Raw genomic sequence first — 17572 nt, forward strand, 5'->3', positions numbered from 1 at the left:
ACACAATGGAGTACTGCTTAGTGTTAAAAAGCAATGGCGTGCCTGGTGGTGGTGGAGGAAACCTTTAATCCCTGCACTCATGAGGCAGAGGCAGGTGGATCTCTGTGAGTTTGAGGCCAGCCTGGTCTACAAGAACTAGTTCCAGGACAGCTGGGGCTGTTATACAGAGAAACCCTGTCTCGACCCGCCCCCCCCCCCCCAACCCAACCAACCAACCAAACAAGAAAAAGACAAAAAACAAAAACCAATGGCATCTTTAAATTTGCAGGCAAATGGATCGAACTAGAAAGCAAATCATAATCAGCTGTCCTCTGACCTCCACATGTGTGCATGCGCGTATACACATACCAAATGCATAAATGTAATAAACAAATAAAACATGGGTGTACCCAGCTCTTTCAAATAGTTTGGAGCAAACAGAGGCCTAAGCACTTTATAAACTTGCAAGCTAATAGCCATCTTTTTCAGGTGTAAGGGAAGCCTGAACTAATTGATTCAATGCTTGATTACTTTAAATCTATATAGGAGGGTAGTTAGCACCATTTGATAACTTCATAGATACCATCTAACGTGTATTCTAATCTGCAAATGTAACCTTTCTGAGATTTGGATCTTTGTACAGTTAAAAAAAAAAAACCAAAATAAGCAAACAAACCAAAAACAGAAAGGATGTAAAATGCCAGTAAGACTAAATTTCTTTTATTTTCCAGCCCTGCCTATAGGTAGATGGAATTAGGATAGAACAACAAAAAAATTGGGGCCCCCAGAGAGACGTGAATACGTGTTAACTCACAGCTGGAACTGTGGTAAGGAAATGAGTTAGGGGTGGGGGGGAAAAGGCTCAGATCAGAGCCGACCATCCCAGGGGACGCCTCGGTCCCGTACAGCCCGTCCCTCTGGCCATATTCCAGCCTCGGGTCCCAGGGGCTTCCTCCAGCGGGAAGCAGGGACGCGCGTGTCCGGGCGCGCGCCTACGCGTGCACTCACGTGTATACACACACACACACACACACACACACTCGCACGCACACACACTCGCACGCACGCACGCCCGCCCCGCGCCCGCCCCCCCCCTCCCGCCACGGCCAGCTTCCTCCGCCGCCCGCCCCCTCGGGGGCGGGGCTCTTTCTCTTTAAAGAGCCGACGCAGCCTCGGGAGCCGAGCGGCGCGCAGCCAATGAGCGAGGCCGAGCGGCTCGAGCGCGCTGACGCCGCACCAATCAGCGGCGGCGGGGGGCGGGGACACCGGAGGCGACACTATTGTTGATGAGGAGCCGCGGCGGCGGCTGCACCACCTCGTCGCTGGCCGCCGCTGCCCGCGCGCCCCCCGTCCCCGAAGTCAGGCTTCGTCAGCCGCCGGCTCAGGCCTTCCCTCGGGCCTCGCGCAGCCGGGCCCCGCAGCCCAACACCCTCCCCACGGCGCTCGCGGGCCGCTTTCTCCGGGGCGGGGGGGGGACCATGTCCCAGCGGGTGAGGCGCAATGGGTCTCCCACGCCCGCGGGCGCCCTCGCGGGTGGCGCGGTCGGCCCGGCCGGGGGCCCCGGGAGCCGCCTGCAGCCCATGAGGGCGACCGTGCCGTTCCAGTTGAAGCAGCAGCAGCAACATGGCAGCCCCACGCGGGGTGGTGGCGGCGGCGGTGGCGGCGGCAACAACGGCGGCGGAGGCGCTTCAGGCCCCTCGGGTGGCGGCAGCGGCGCCGGCCTGCGCACCGCCTCGCGCAGCATCAGCCCCACGCGCGGCGGCGGCGGCGGCGGCAGCGGGAGCGCGGCCGCGCGCACCAGCCCCACCGTGGCCACGCAGACGGGCGCGTCCGCGACGTCCACGCGCGGTACCAGCCCCACGCGCGGCACGGCGCCTGCGGCCCGAAGCAGCCCTCCGCGACCGCAGCCGCCGCCGCCCCTGCTGGGCACCGTGTCGTCGCCCAGCTCGTCGCCCACCCACCTGTGGCCCGGCGGCGAGGTGAGTGCGGCCCCACCCCCCGCCCGCGTCCGCCACCGGAGGAGGTCCCCCGAGCAGGGCCGGCCCTCGGCGGAGAAGAGGAGCCCCAGCGCCCCGGTGTGCAAAGCAGGTACGTGGAGGGCAGGGGTCCCGCGGCGCGGAGCAGGGACTGCAGCAGGGCTCCATCGGGGCGGGGCTGGGCGTGCGGTCCGCCACCCCCGCGTCGTGCCAGCGCGGGTAACCGCGGTAGAGGTGGTGCCGCCGCTAACCTTGGGCCTGAGCCCATTTGTGGAAATCATAAACCCTGGGATCTGGCCTTGCGTCGCTCCTGCTCACACTCACTCGAGGGTGAGGCTAGGGCTGGTCTGTCACTTTTGTTTTAGTGACGTGGTTAAGGCTTGCAAATAGCCCACGAGTGCTGCTCAGTGTTTTCTGTTCCAGAAAACAGTTTCGGATCTGGAGGAATGAGTGCCACAGCAAAGGCGGATTTGGATCATTGAAGAGTTGTGGAGCTGGGAGTGGTTTTTGCATTTCATAAGACTTAATGAGTAGCAAGAAGGGAGAAGTTAAGCAAGATTGTTTTGGGGTGTGTGCATAGGTATATGTATATATACGTATGCTCACCTGCAATTACATATATATGTAAATGATAAATAGCTAGCCTGAGGGTCTGGGTGTCTTTCTGAGATAATGGTTTTATTTCTCTCGTATTGTTTGTTTGCTTTTTCCCTTTTTGAAACAGAGTCTCACTTGCCCTGGCTGGCCTGGGACTCGCTGTGGAGCCTCTGCTCGTCTTGACCAGTCGCTCAGTCTGCCTCTGCCTCCCTGCAGCTGGAATTAAAGCTGTACCGGTCATGACCGGCCCCGTCTTGTTGATTGTACCTGACAGTTTTCTTGGGGAAGATTCTGGATGGAGGCATTGGTTTCCAGTGGAGTCAGTTCAGAAAGGGTAATTCAAAGGAATATTTAAAATAATAATTGGGAGTTTCAGGAGATTAATACCCATTTCCTAACTAAGTCAGTAAGAAGAAGTGATTTAAGAAATATAGAATGTGACTCGTTCGTACTTTTTTTCATGAAAGGCTTAAAAGTTTTTATTGTATTTTATTTCGTGTGTGAGCGTGCGTGCATTTCCATGGCCTGTGAGTGGAGGTCAGAGGACAGTTTGGAGGTGTTGGGTCTTTCCTTCCATGATGTGGGGTCCAGGGCATCCGACTCTGGTTTCAGACTTGATGGCAAACACCTTTACCTGATGAGCCATTTCACCAGGCCTGTGAAGGATTTTAGACAATATCTCTTTAAGAAAGATTGCCTAGAAAAATGTTAGGTAGTATTGTCTACACTACTAGAGAGAACAGTTCTAAACCTTTTGGGGATACAAAATGCTTCTGGGTCTTTTATTTTTGTCTTTGTTTTTGTAGATAGGCTGGCCTCACCAACTGCCTCTGCCTCCTGAAAGCTGGGATTAAAGGGGGCACTACTTTACCTAGCCACAAATTGTTTTAAAAAAACATTGTTAAGAGGACTCTAGGTTGCAGCAGTGGGCAGGTGGTTTTCATACAGAACCTCGTTCTAGCTTTCACACTGGCCTCTCTACAGGTTGAGAACAAGTGGTGGCAGGTGAGATTTGACTCAGCTTGCACGCCACAAAGAACATGCCTTCAAATTATATCAGGGAGCTTCTAATACATAAGAGAAGGTCTGGGAAATGCATTGCACACCAAAATTACATGTATGTAGTTAATGAATCTGAACAAGATTCCTGCAGTCTGCTTTTGGGTTTCTGGAGCCAGGATAGCGCATCTTGTGTGTGCTGCTTAAGTGGGCAGTAGACGTGGAGGAAGGGGCAGGGTCCCTCAGTCTGATGACAGAGTGTGTTGCTCTTTACAAGTGTATCCTGAGTAGAACTCAGGTCAAATAGTCAGAATGTGAAGGAGAGTGCCCCTTTATGTTGATTTCTAGGGTTCCAGGCTCCTTGTGTGCTCATTCTTACTTTCCAAAGCTCTCCGCGCTCCCCCCTCCCCAAAGAACCAAAACCCCAGAAAAACGAGTAGTTAACTCTTTAGGTGTGAGGGGTATTGCTTGTTGTTAGGTCTTTCAGTCTTCCTCAAGCATAGATGTCTGATGGCTTCTTTTTGGGATATATTCTTTTACACTCTAGTTACATCTGTTCAAAGTGGGGAGAATGTTTTCAGTTCAGCTTTTTGTAGCACAGATCCCCTTTTTGATTAGATTCCCACCAGTTTGCAGGCTTCATGAAATGTAAAAGTTCTCACTGTAGAAACGAAGGTGCTTTTTTGTGTAGGTCTGTCACCTCATGTGACTAAGGTGCTTGGGTTCATCTCCATGAGGTTGCTGGTTTCTGGGTGTCTTACGGGTGGGCAGACTGTCCCATCTGCACCAGGGCTCCAGTATTACAGAGTTCCCAAGTTGGAGACCTTGGGATCTCCAGCTGGTTGATTCTCTGGAATATCTGATCAAGAATGTCTTTCTCGCCGGGCGGTGGTGGCGCACGCCTTTAATCCCAGCACTCGGGAGGCAGAGGCAGGCGGATCTCTGTGAGTTCGAGACCAGCCTGGTCTACAAGAGCTAGTTCTAGGACAGGCTCCAAAACCACAGAGAAACCCTGTCTCCAAAAACCAAAAAAAAAAAAAAAAAAAAAAAAAGAATGTCTTTCTCTTGACTATGATGAGGGCACCCAAGCACCCATTGATGGTAGCTATTTAAATGGCCGACTCAGAGCCTGCTGTTTTCTTAGCAAAGCGGTTTGTCTGGGTAGGGTACTTTCAGAAGGTAAGTAGGCAGCGGGGCTAATGTTGAAGTTTTTTTGTGCTTTCCCTTTTACTTGACTTTATCTAATTTAGCATAAGAACCGTCACGATAAGCTTTGGGTAGACTCCGGCTTTTGTGCCTGTGTTCAGTCACTTAACGATCACGTGGTATGGAGAAGCGAGTAACATGTTAGTGATAGCGTCCATGTTGTGTGAAATTTATTTATTTTTACATTGTATATGTGAGTTGTGTGTATACGTTGGTACATACGTGATAGGGTCACGTATGTGATGGTCCAGGTGGCATTCTGCTGGAGTCTGTCCACTTTTTCTACCCTTGGTTCCGGAGGATTGAACTCGGATCATCAGGCATGGTGATTTACCTGCTAGTAGCTTTAGTTATTTAAAAATTGTAATTATATTTTATTTTATTCTGTGTGTGTTCATCCACATGGATGCCAGGGTTCATGTTGCATTTATCTAATTCTTTATGAATAAATAGTCAGGAGTCAGATATTGGGATAAGAACCTGAATGGCTGGAGAAGTCACAGAGAAACTAACTACCTGTGACCTGTGTCTTCAGTTCCTCCATCCAAAAAAGACTGAGATCTCTCTAAGGATTACCTCCTTATTCCTGTCTCTCTGTCCTCAGTCCTCCAAAACCTTTATGGTTAATTTTGCTCAGCTAGTAGCTTCCTCCACCCTTTGATTCAAAGCAAACTTTATTGCCAGAATGCGATCAAAATATCACACAACAGGTTCATGTGTGGAGGTCAGAGGACAGCCTTCAGCCTTCGGGAACTGACTCTCTTTCCACCATGAGGATCTCCGGGATCAAACTCATGTTGTTAGGCTGGGTGGCAGGCACCTTTACCTGCTGAGCCATCTCTGTCCCCCTCTTTTTATTTTTAATTGACTAATAATTGTTTATGAGACATTTGTTTTCTATACATAGATCTTTTTTTTTTTTTTTGTAGCCTGTTCTGGAACTAGCTCCTGAATGCTGGGATTAAAGGCCTGCATCACAGTCTGTTTTGGAAATTTAAGCTTACTGTAGTAGCCGCAGAAGGTGTCTGCTGCGTTATCACAGCAATGCAATCATGCCATAGTTAACTGTATGTAGTTAGGATTTAACACTGCATCCTCATTGTTATTTACATTTCTCTTGAGAATAGAGCCATGCTTGGTGTTTGCATGTGTAGGCTTTGACAAATGTTACCTTTTAATATAGGTTTATGTGTGATTTACAGTGGTGATGAAGCAGACTATTGTCACTTTCAGGCAATAGTAAAACATGGGATACACATATTTTATGCATTTATGATATGAGCTAGCATTTAAACTATTTCTAGGCTATGCAGTGTTTCTGCGAGCTTTTTCAAATTTTAGCAGTCTCCACCAAAATCCTTATGTCAATGGACTGGAGCAGTTCAGACCTGTGTTCTTCCGTGTCAGCTGTAGCCACCTATGAATCTGCCATCTGGCTGTGCCTTGTGTCCTTTGTAACAAATTGGTAATACGTGTAAATGAATTTTCTGGGTTCTGTAAACACTCCAGACTATTACTAAACCTTAGAAGGTCTTCTCGGGAACTTGTGATCTGTTGCTGTTTGGTCAGAAGTCCAGGACTTGCATCTGAAGAGGAGGGGGCAGTCTCCTGAGGTCAGGCTCTTCTTATGGCTTAAATGTTAATGTCCCCACATGCTCCTGAACTTTAGGAGGAGGGATCTAGCTGGAGGAGAGTTACCTTGAGGGGGTCATTTGTGTTGTGTCTTACCCTGATCTCCTGTATTCCATTTTCTCTGCTTGTTGGCTGCCATGATACGGAATAATGTGCTCTGTCATGCCCTCCTTGCCATAATTAGGATTGATATCTCTGAAACTGGGAGCTAAAACAAGTATTTCCTTCAGTTGTTTCTGTCAGGTATTTTTTTTTTTTTGCTACAATGATAGGAAAAGAAACTTGGACAGCCCTGAAGCTGTGGCTGGTATCTGCCCTAGCTCAGGGTAGTTAGAATCAGAATTGGACTCTTAAATTTCCAATTGGTGACCACAGAATTGGTTGGTGCTTGAAAACACCCCAGGGTGCTTGTTAAAAGTCAGTATTGCTGCCTGCACTCCTTTAATACCAGCACTCGGGAGGCAGAAGCAGGTGGATTTCTGTGAGTTCGAGGCTAGCCTAGTCTACAGAGCAAGTTCCAGGATTGACTCCATAGCTATTGAGAAACCCTGTCTTGAAAAACAAACCCGAAAAACAACAACAACAAAAGAGTCAGTGTCTGGGTCTAATTTTAGGTCTTGAAAGTCCCTCCTAGTAGTGCAGAGCCTTCAAAGACCTGGCTTGAAAACCGTGGGGGGAAAAATCAATTTAGTATTTATGTGATTTTTGTGCTGTGACTGATGTTGTTGATAACAAGATGTGTATTGTTTTGTTTTTTTGTAACAGGATTGTCTATGTATAATCCTGGCTGTCCTGGAACCCTCTGTCTGTAGACCAGGCTGGCCTTGAACTCAGAGATCCCCCTGCCTTTGCTTCCCAAGTACTGGGATTAATGGCATGAACCACTACACTGGGTTTAAACCATTTTTTTAAAAGATGTATTTTCTTTTACGTTATGTGCCTTATATGAATATGGCCATTAATTGGGGTGGGAAAGTGCCAAGAAAAGATGTAGTACATCCTTTAAAAAATGCATATTTTAAATTGTATATGTATGTGTTTAAGCATTCTTGTGTCAACATGAAGTAGGTGCCTGGGAGGTCTGAATAGGATGTTGGCTCCTCCGGGAGCTGGAGCTACATGTGGGTTGTGAGCAGCATGGTGTTGGGTGCTGGGATCTGAATGCATCTTCTGGGAGGATAATATGTGCTTTTAATCCTGAGCCATCTTTACAGCTCCAGGAGATGCACTTCTTTGAACTGGTAGGCATACTCAAGTAGGGCATCAAAACTCCTTATTTGTGGCAAGTTTGAGGTCTGTTTTGTAGTACTTACTGAAATAACTCTGAAAATCCAGCATCTCTCTAACATTTGGAGGATAGTTGCTGATCTCACACTTTCAGGGGAATCATTTTGGCTTGTAATGTATTTTTTATAATTAAAGATGAAGCATCGTAAAATATTAGTTCTACATTTTGGCTTGTGTAATTTTCACTTAAGTTCAGTTCTGCATATTTGGTTGAACTAACTACTGTTACTGTTCAGTACAAACATATTTTAAAAAAACTAAAATCCTTTACAGACAACAGTTAAAAACAAAACAAAAACCACAGTGCTCCAGAGATTCAAATTAACCAGGCAGGACAGGAGCATGAAACATAAGTATATATGTATAATGATTGCTAGTGTTTAGAGTGAATAATTCTTCAAGCATGGGTATAGAAGTTGTCTCCGAGAAGGTGGCTTTTGATGATTGGAAAGGGAAGAACTGTACTTGGCTGTTGTCTTAGAGCAGTGACAGTACATGCCATGCTTAGTCATGTATCACTTAAAATATACAATCTAGGGGGATATTGGAGTAGGAAAAGAGTAGAAGACGTATTTCAGAATATCCCTGAGTAGAATAATATGAACTACTTCAATTTGGACTAAAATGAATCAGAATATTTTCCATAGTTAATAATACTTGTTCTGGAGCCAGACGGCCATGGTTCACATCTGCCGTTGACATTTACTGACCAGCTCTTAACTTAGGTAAGTTTACTGCTTGCAAAAAGGAATACTCCATAATACTTAACTCTAATAGAAGATTGTCGTTAGAATACAATCCTTGTAATCTGGGTGTGGTGGTGCCAGCAATCAGATCAGACTGGTCTCCATAGGGAGTTCAGGACAGCCAAGGCTACATAGTGAGACTTTGCCTCACAAACAAAAACTTACTAAAAAAAAATCTTTGTTAACTGACAATAGGATATAAGTCTTCTTAGTGTTAAGTATTTCTGTATAATCTTTGCCATCTTATCAAGGTAAATGCTAATTTATTTATATTCTTAGACTAAGGTATGGGTTCTAGTGTAGGTTTACGATGAATGAAGTAAGAATTTTGAGATGGGAGACTATGGAGGTTAGTAATTTACAAAAGTATCAAACACCTGAATTGAGATGTGGGCATGGCACCCGCGGGAATGATCAACGACCTTTTGATGTCATGTATTGGATGTGGGATTGAGAAGAGGAGTTGAGAATGGTAGTGGAATTGATTCTAATTGGTAGACAAGCAAATTTAGAGTAGAGAAACAAGCCGAAATCTTAGACATCTTTTGTGCCTTCTGAAAATCTATGTAATTTTCTATAATATGCCTAATAACACTTTTAGAACTCATGAATGAAGTTTGAAAGGGGGTTAAAAGGGGCTGGAGAGATGACCCAGAGGTTAAGAGTACCGACTGCTCTTCCAGAGGTCCTGAGTGGTGGTGACATGGTGGCCGACAGCCATCTGTAGTGAGATCTGGTGCCCTCTTCTGGCATGCAGGCATACACACAGACAGAACACTGTATACATAACAAATAAATCTTTATAAAAAAGCACTTGGGAGGCAGAGGCAGGTGGATCTCTGAGTTCGAGGCCAGCCTGGTCTACAAGAGCTAGTTCCAGGACAGGCTCCAAAGCTACAGAGAAACCCTGGCTCAAAAAACCAAAAAAAGAAAAAGAAAAGGGGGCAAGAAATTGGGACTCAACTCACCTCAATTCAGAATGCATCTGTTAAACACTTTTTGCTGTTTGTATATGGACACACCTAAAAGGATCAGTTGCTGGAGTGTATGTGATGATGGAGAAAACAAGCGTGTCAGGGTGTTTTGTTTTTGTTTGTGACAGCTTGGTGGAGATTGCAGGTGTGCCAGAGAGGAACTCTGAGAACTCAATAGGAGGAGAAATAGATTGGTACTGAGAAAGTACAAGAAAGCCTGCATTTAAGGGAGGCGGTGTTAAAGATTCGTTTAGATTCTGTGAAGAGAACAGTTAGTCTGAGTTGATAGAACAGGCTTTTGAATTGGCGTGTCTCAGTCAGTTGATGGTGGCTGAAAGTGTGCTATCAGCATGCTGGGCCACAGATCAGACCAGAGTACCGAGGGAGGGAATAGTGTTTGTTATTTTTGTTGTTACCGTGTTGTAATATCACAGCATTTTAAGAACAGGTTTATTTTTGTTTTCTTTTTCTGGTTGTATGATCCCCCCCCGCTTGTTTTTTGGTTCATAGTTTGAGGGTATGATCCGTTGTGGTGGGGAAATTTTATGGTCTCAGGAGTGTGAGGAAGCTGGTCACATTGTGTAGTCAGGGAACGTAAAGATAGAAGGAAGCACAGACAGGAACACCACTGATGCTCAACCCCTTTTCTCCTTTTTATTCAGTTCAGGATCCCAGCCTATAGAATGATGCTGCTTATATTTACAGTGGGTCTCTCTACTTCAGTTAACTGGGTCTAGAAACTCCCTCATAGACATGCCCAGAGGCTTAATTTCTTGAGTGATTCTAGAGCCAAGTCGACTATGCTGTCATGAATCCACCCCATCAATCTGCCACCCAGAGATCACTTTTAAGATATAATCCCCCACCCCTCGTTTCCATAGGCTCTTGGCTATCTCTTAATGTAAAACAAATTCCATCTGACTTCCAGCGTCCCCATAGTCTTCCAAAAGACTGTCCAGAACTGTCCAGAAGAGTTAAGTGCAGAGCATCTTCTGAGATGCAGCAGACCCCTCTCTCTCTCCCTTCTCCTCCCTCTCTCCATCCATTCATCTATTTATTTATTGACTTTTCTAGACAGGGTTTCTCTTGTGTAGCCTTGGCTGTCCTGGAACTCGTTCTTCTGCCTCTCAAGTGCTGGAATTAAAGGTGTGCACCACCACTACCTGGCTCCCCACACTCATAAATCTTTAATGTCTGCAAAACCAGTAGCATGTTCATGGCACTCTGAGTTCTGCTTGAACCCCCTTGCATTAACTTTTGACCGTATTACAGACTGACTTTGGGGAAACACTTCCCTAGGCACGGTGTTGCTGGCAGCACACCTCTTCTTCAGTGGTATTCTCAGTTTAGGTACTCAAGTGAACGTCACAAGGTGGAACCATCATTAGGTAGAGTCTCCGGCAGGGCACCTTTCCTGATATCCCAGGTGGCTAGCATCATTTCTTTTTAGTGGGGCGTAAGCTCTTCAACAAGACAGCTGCTTTCAAAACTGCCTTGTCTGTAACTTTGTAGGCACACTCTTTTTCTTGCCAAATTGTGTATTTTCTTATCTTTCTGCTGTGCCTGTTGCTCCCTTTCACTGTGGACCTGAATAGGGAGTAGTGACAGCTGTGGCCAAAGCCTGAATGCCACTCGGGTTCTTAGGACATGGGCTGAGTGAAGCCAGGTGTTTTGCCGACACACCACCTGAACGAACTCTAGCCCAAATCCTAGTACAGTCCTCTCTCACCTTTGAAACCTCGTGGGTCAGGCCCTCCTTGCCCATGTTTATCTGAGTATTGTCTTTCGGGTTCCCACCAGAATGGCTGATTGGGGCTTTCTGCTTAGAATTTGGAAGTCTTACGGCCCGAGGTTCTAAACTCTTCCACATTCCTAAGAGCCTGAGTCAGGTTGACCAAGGACCCTCCACAGCCACCCCCAGGCCACCCCTGTCTTTGTGTCACATTCCTGTCTTAGACAGAATCCCTGACAGACGCAGTTTAAGGGTGGGGTTGCTCTGTCTCACAGTCGAGGTACAGTCTGATATGGTGGAGCAGTGCTGGTGGCAGGAGGGTCAAGCGGATGGTGAGATGGGCCTGCTTTAAAGAAGGAGAAAGGTAAGTGCTAGCGTCACTCAGTCCACACCCATGGAATGGTGTGACCCTCAGTTGGGGTCGATCTCTTCCCACCCCAGTTAACCCAGTCTAGACCCTGTCTCATAGCGCGCTCGCTCACTGGCTTGATAACTAACAGTGGATATTAACCAATTAACAGTGGGTATTAGCCAATTAACAGTGGGTATTAGCCAGTTAACAGAGGGTATTAACCAGTTAACAGAGGGTATTAACCAGTTAACAGAGGGTATTAACCAGTTAACAGAGGGTATTAACCAGTTAACAGAGGGTATTAACCAGTTAACAGAGGGTATTAACCAGCTAACAGAGGGTATTAACTAGCTAACAGTGGGCATTAACCAGCTAACAGTGGGTATTAACCAGTTAACAGGGTATTAACCAGTTAACAGAGGGTATTAACCAGCTAACAGAGGGTATTAACCAGTAAACAGAGGGTATTAACCAGCTAACAGTGGGTATTAACCAGCTAACAGTGGGTATTAACCAGTTAACAGAGGGCATTAACCAGTTAACAGAGGGTATTAACCAGCTAACAGTGGGTATTAACCAGCTAACAGAGGGTATTAACCAGCTAACAGAGGGTATTAACCAGCTAACAGAGGGTATTAACTAGCTAACAGTGGGTATTAACCAGTTAACAGAGGGTGTTAACCGTCTTATGTTGCTGTGATGTCAGTGGAAGGAAGCAGGCTGACAAAGCGCTGTGCTAGGAGGGTCCATTTATTCCAGGATGAGGAAGATTTCAGCATGTTTGTTGTTTCAGTAAAACAGGGAAAAGTGCAGGTCATGGGATGATGGCCGTGAAAGATGGACAGGTGTTGGCGCTAGCACCTGGTCTGGAAGTCTCAGAAACCACTGACAACGCCTCTTTTATCTACTAAGGAGGGAAATGGGCTTGGGTGTGGTGCAAGATGACAGATAGCAATAGAAGGGAAGGAAGTTGAGAAAGGCAGCTACTTCTGTCTTTAAACTACTGGGGGAGGGGGAATACCACGCTCGTCTTAATGCTATGTTTTTAAAATTAACTTTTTAATCAGACTACTTGTAAATAATTAAAAATTACAAAAGTGGTATACTTATAATCAAATCTCTTTTATTCTCACTCCTGCAGCCCTTAGAACAATAATTTTCAACTCTTAGCACTTTTTCTATGTTTAATATTCATATATGCATATAATGTGCTGATCAAATCTGCCTCCCATTTCCTCTTCTTGGGGCTTGTTTTTGGTACTTACTTATTGCTGCTTTAAGGTTTTTTTTCCGCCTCAGTTTTATTTATTGTAATGATTTATTTCTACAGAAAATTCAGGCTTACCAGTGGTCTTAGGGTTTTATTGCTGTGAAGAGACACCATGACCACTGCAACTCTTACAAAGAAAAACGTTTCATTGGGGCTGCCTTATATTTCAGAGGTTTAGTGCATTGTCATCATGGTGGGAAGCATGTCAGCATACAGGCAGACATGGTGCTGGAGAGAAGCTAAGAGTTCTGCATCCGGATCCACAGGCAGCAGGAGAGAGTGCTACACTTGGCTTGAGCATCTGAGACCTCAAAGCCCACCCCCAGTGACACACTTCCTCTAACAACGCCACACCTTCTTATAGTGCAACTCCCTATGAGCCTGTGGGGCCGTTTTCTCTCAAACCATCACACACCAGTAGTTGTTATTCATTGTTAATGTTTAAATCCGATTATGTAAGTACTGTTTGTATCAGATCCTTGTGGTGTGCTATAGTTGTGTTTCCTTCCTTGATAATGTTTTACGTTCCTTTTTGCTTGCTTGCTTTTGAGACAAAATTTCTCTGTAATAGCCTGGCTATCCCAGAACTCACTTTGTAGGCCAGGCTGGCCTCAAACTCACAGAGATCCACCTGCCTCTGCCTCCCAAGTGCTGGGATTAAAGGCATGAGCCACCACCACCCTGATTTTCGTTCTTTTGTTTTAGTTTTATATTCCTTGAGGTGAAAATCACTTTGTTGGTTTTTTTTTGTCATTTTCTGTGTATTTTAACATAAATTTATTCTGAAACTTTTGATAATAGAAACTTTCAAATATTTAAAAATATATCAGGTTTGCACCTGTCTTAGTCACTGTTCTATTGTGAAGTGACATCATGACCAAGGCAACCTATAAAAGAAAGCATTTAATTTTGGGGCCTTGCTTACAGTTCAAAGGCTTAGTCCATTATCATTGTGTCAGGGAGCATGGCAGCAGGCAAGAGGTAGCTGAGAGCTGCATTTGTTCCACAAGCAGAGTCTGGCGTGGGCTTTTGAAACCTCAGCACCCACTCCCAGACACAGACTTCTTCCAACAAGGCCACACCTTGCAGTCCTCCAATACTGCCGCCTCTGATGATTCAGCATTCAAATGTATGAGCCTGTGGGGGTCATTCTTATTGAAACCACACCAGCACAGCACAGCACAGCACTCATTCTGTTCTAAGCTGACCTGCGGATCTGCTCTGTGCCATGGTTGTTACCCGGAACTTCCCTGAGAACTGTCTTTGTGTATTGTTTCCATACTCTTAAATTTTGGCCAGTACTGCAGTTACACCACTCACGGCTTATATGTTGTTAGGGATCAGACTCAGGCAAGCACTCTCTCAGTTGAGTTACCCTCCGAGCCTTCGAATACTCTTTCACATTAAAGTTTTGCTGTGCATTCATTGAGCTAAATCTCTACCTGTAGCTTATTAAAAGGTGATTTTTTTTTTTTCGGTTTTTGAGACAGGGCTTCTCTGTAGTCCTGGAACCAGCTCTTGCAAACCAGGCTGGGCTTGAACTCACAGAGATCCGCCTGCCTCTGCCTCCTGAGTGCTAGGATTAAAGGCCTGCGCCACCACTGCCTGGCTAGAAGTGTGATATTTTTAGTTGGCCCATTTTTATTTGTGATCTTAAAGTAATATTTTTGGGTGGGAGGATAAAATGTTTTTGGAGCCCTTGCCTTCAGAGAGCTAACTGTAATTCTGCAGTTTAACTGCTTGGCAAAATGTGTCCTTCTCATTTCTTCTACCCCCTTTCTTCCTTTGCAGTTATATGACTGTGTTAACGTCTAAATAGTAAAGAATACAAGCATTTACTGATGTTTAAGTTCTAGATCATATCATAGAAATCCAGTTGACCATTGTTATAAAAAACAACTTTGTGTATTTCTGCATTTGTATAAATGTGATTGCCACATAAATTTATTACAGACTAAAGATGAAGGTGAACATTTTCATCATTTTCTACCTTCTAATTACAAAATAGGAGTTGCAGTGTAATGTTCTCATACACGCCATCGTATTCACATTTCACCCTTCTCCCAGATAACTTGCCTTCTGCTTTCATGGTGTATGTTTCCCAGTAGCACCCACAGGGTCTCAGCATTCTCTGACCTCAGACTTACTGTATGGTTAAGGATGGTCTTGAACTCCTTATGCTTCCGCCTTCTAGTGCTGGGATTGGGAGGTGTGTGTACTATGTTTATGCACTAGGAAGCCCTTTATCAACCGAGCTACACCTCCAGCCCACTCCCCACTTAAGACAGGTTCTCAAGTAGCCTAGGCTAGCCTTGAGCTTATTAGGTCGCCTTTGCTTCCCAAGTGTGTTTTTTTTTTAAATTTATTATGTATACAGTATTCTCAGTATTCTGTCTGCATGTATGCCTACAGTCCAGAAGAGGGCACGAGATCTCACTACAGATGGTTGTGAGCCACCATGTGGTTGCTGGGAATTGAACTCAGGACCTTTGGAAGAGCAGGCAGTGCTCTTAACCACTGAGCCATCTCTCCAGTTCCCCCCCACCCAAGTGTTGAGAGTACATGCCCAGCATTATTGCCTCTCTTGTGCTCCAGAGCTTTCTCCTTTCTCTCCTTTGTGCTTCTGTGTCGTGTGTGTGTGTGTTCCTTAATGCTCTCAGGCTTGGCTTATTATTTTTTTTAAACCTAGAGGTACATCATTATGTCATTCATTTTTATTACACTGGATTTTTAGTGTAAGGGCTCATAGTAATAAACGTTCCTCTTAGAAGTGTATTAGCTATATTCCAAGGGTTCTGCTAAGATGCACTTGTACTTTTCATTCGATTGTAGGAATTTTAAATTTTTTGTCCTGATTTTCTCAGTAGCCATTGGTCATTCTAAAGTGTACTGTTTAGGCTCTTGAATTAGTTTTATTCTGCTATGGTCCAATACTTGTCCATACTGGGTGTCATGGTCTAAGCTGATGAGGACCACTGAGTGATGACAGAAGACTGGGACCTTGGGTATGACAGTAACAAAGCACCTAGGACTGCCCAGGGTGGGAACACCTGGAGAACTGCCACAGAAGCGCTGCCCGTGATGCTTGAGCATTGCCGGGGCATCAGCGATGATGGTGGTCTAATAAGGTACCAGAAAAGATTTAGATTCTTTTGTATTTGTTAAAACTTACTTTGTTATCTGAGGTGTGGTCTATCTTAGAAAAGTTTCCTTGGGCTACGGAGAAGAGTGCATTCTACTTTCGTTGAGGGAGTACTACATAGACAGTTAGGTTCATTTGATCTGTGGTGAGTTCAACTTTGAAGTTTGTTGATTTCGTTTGTTCGAATACCCAGTTGAAGACGACAGGGGTATCAAAATCATCTATAAATTACTGCATTAGTATCTGTTAAGACTTTTAATGCCCATTAGTGTTTGTTATATTTAATTAGGAGCCCTAGTATCTGGCACATGTTAAATTTATATTTTTGTATTAATATACAGTGACCTTTATCTGATTAATTTTGTTTTGAAGTCTGTCTTTTCATATATAAGAATAGTTGTGTCCGTTTCTTCCACCTCCCAAGTGCTGGGATTAAAGGCGTGTGCCACCACTGCCCAGCTAGTTTTTGATCTTGTCAGGCAATCTACATGCTTTATTGATGAGTTAAGACTGTTTGCTTTTTAAGGTTCTTGGGACATAACTACTAATTTCTGTAATTGGGTCTTAGCTGGGTTCTTTTCTTTCTCCCTGATTTGCTTGTACTATGTTGGGCGTGATTATTAGTTCTCACTTGTTTATGTGTTCCTCTCTTTTCTGTGCTCTTCAAGACTGAACAGTATTCCTTCCAGGATCTCCAGCAGTACTGGCTTTCATGGTCACGAACTGCTTTAGCTTGTTCTTGTCATGAAATGTCCTTACTCCCAATTTAAAGATTCATTTATTGTATGCGTCACAGTAAATCAGAGGATAACTTGCAGGAATCTTTCTTTACTTTCATCATAGGGGTGCTAGGGTCAATCTCAGGTTGTCACGTAGGCACCTTAGCCCACCGTGAGCCTTCTCAGCAACTCCCTTCCCTTAATTTTAAAAGACACTTTGCTGGAGGTGAATTGTACAAAGTAAGCAGCCATCTGACCTCACAAGATAGTTTAGGGAATTTAAGTTCAGTTGTCTAGTTTAAAAGATATTCTTGCTGTCATAGCTTGTGTTTAGTTTCTGGAGTATCTGGAGGTAATGACTGGTGACAGCTGAGCCACAGAGAAAGAATATTGGGGGACATTTCATAGTGATTGCATGGAGGGGCAAGTAGAGTGTTGTCAGAAGTAAAATTTCTGTTGTATCTTCATATGTATGTTCACCAAGATGGTTCTGTTTTTTCTTTTGGAGAAACATTATCTATCTTAGGGTTCTCTGAGTTTGAGGCCAGCATGGTCTACAGAGTGAGTTCTAGGATAGCCAGAACTGCAGGAAAGATTGTGTCTCAGAAAATAAAGCACTGCTTACTCTAGCAGGGGTGGGAAATATTTTGTCTTTCAGAAAAAAAAAAAAGTACTTGCGGTCTTAGGGTTTCTATTACTATGAAGGAAAACCATGACCACGGCAACTCTTAGAAGGAAAACACTTAATTGGGGTGGCTTACAGTTTCAGAGGTTTAGTCCATCATGGTGGAACTTCGTGGGGTGCAGGCAGACATGGTGCTGGAAAAGGAGCTGCGAGTTCTACATCTTGATCCTGTAGGCAGCAGAAGACTGTCCCACACTGGGCATAGCTTGAGCATATATGATCTCAAAATTTGCCCCCACAGTGACACACTTCCTCCAATAAGGCCACATCTCCTAA

The 17572-nt window shown here is 45.0% G+C and overlaps 1 protein-coding gene across 1 annotated transcript in view; it reads left to right on the forward strand.

The window, feature by feature from the left end:
* The first annotated feature begins 1182 nt into the window (after nt 1–1182).
* Nucleotides 1183–17572, forward strand: part of LOC121458877 (protein FAM117B-like) — a 51310-nt gene continuing 34920 nt past the window's right edge. Inside the window, exon 1 of the mRNA XM_041668233.1 lies at nt 1183–2067. Within this exon, the coding sequence (XP_041524167.1) occupies nt 1266–2067 (802 nt within the window). The 5' untranslated portion in view covers nt 1183–1265. The remainder of the gene's footprint in view (nt 2068–17572) is intronic.

This window comes from Microtus oregoni, unplaced genomic scaffold, assembly GCF_018167655.1.
Source record: "Microtus oregoni isolate MIOR12 unplaced genomic scaffold, Mior012 000018F_ref0000195, whole genome shotgun sequence".
Classification (NCBI taxonomy): domain Eukaryota; kingdom Metazoa; phylum Chordata; class Mammalia; order Rodentia; family Cricetidae; genus Microtus; species Microtus oregoni.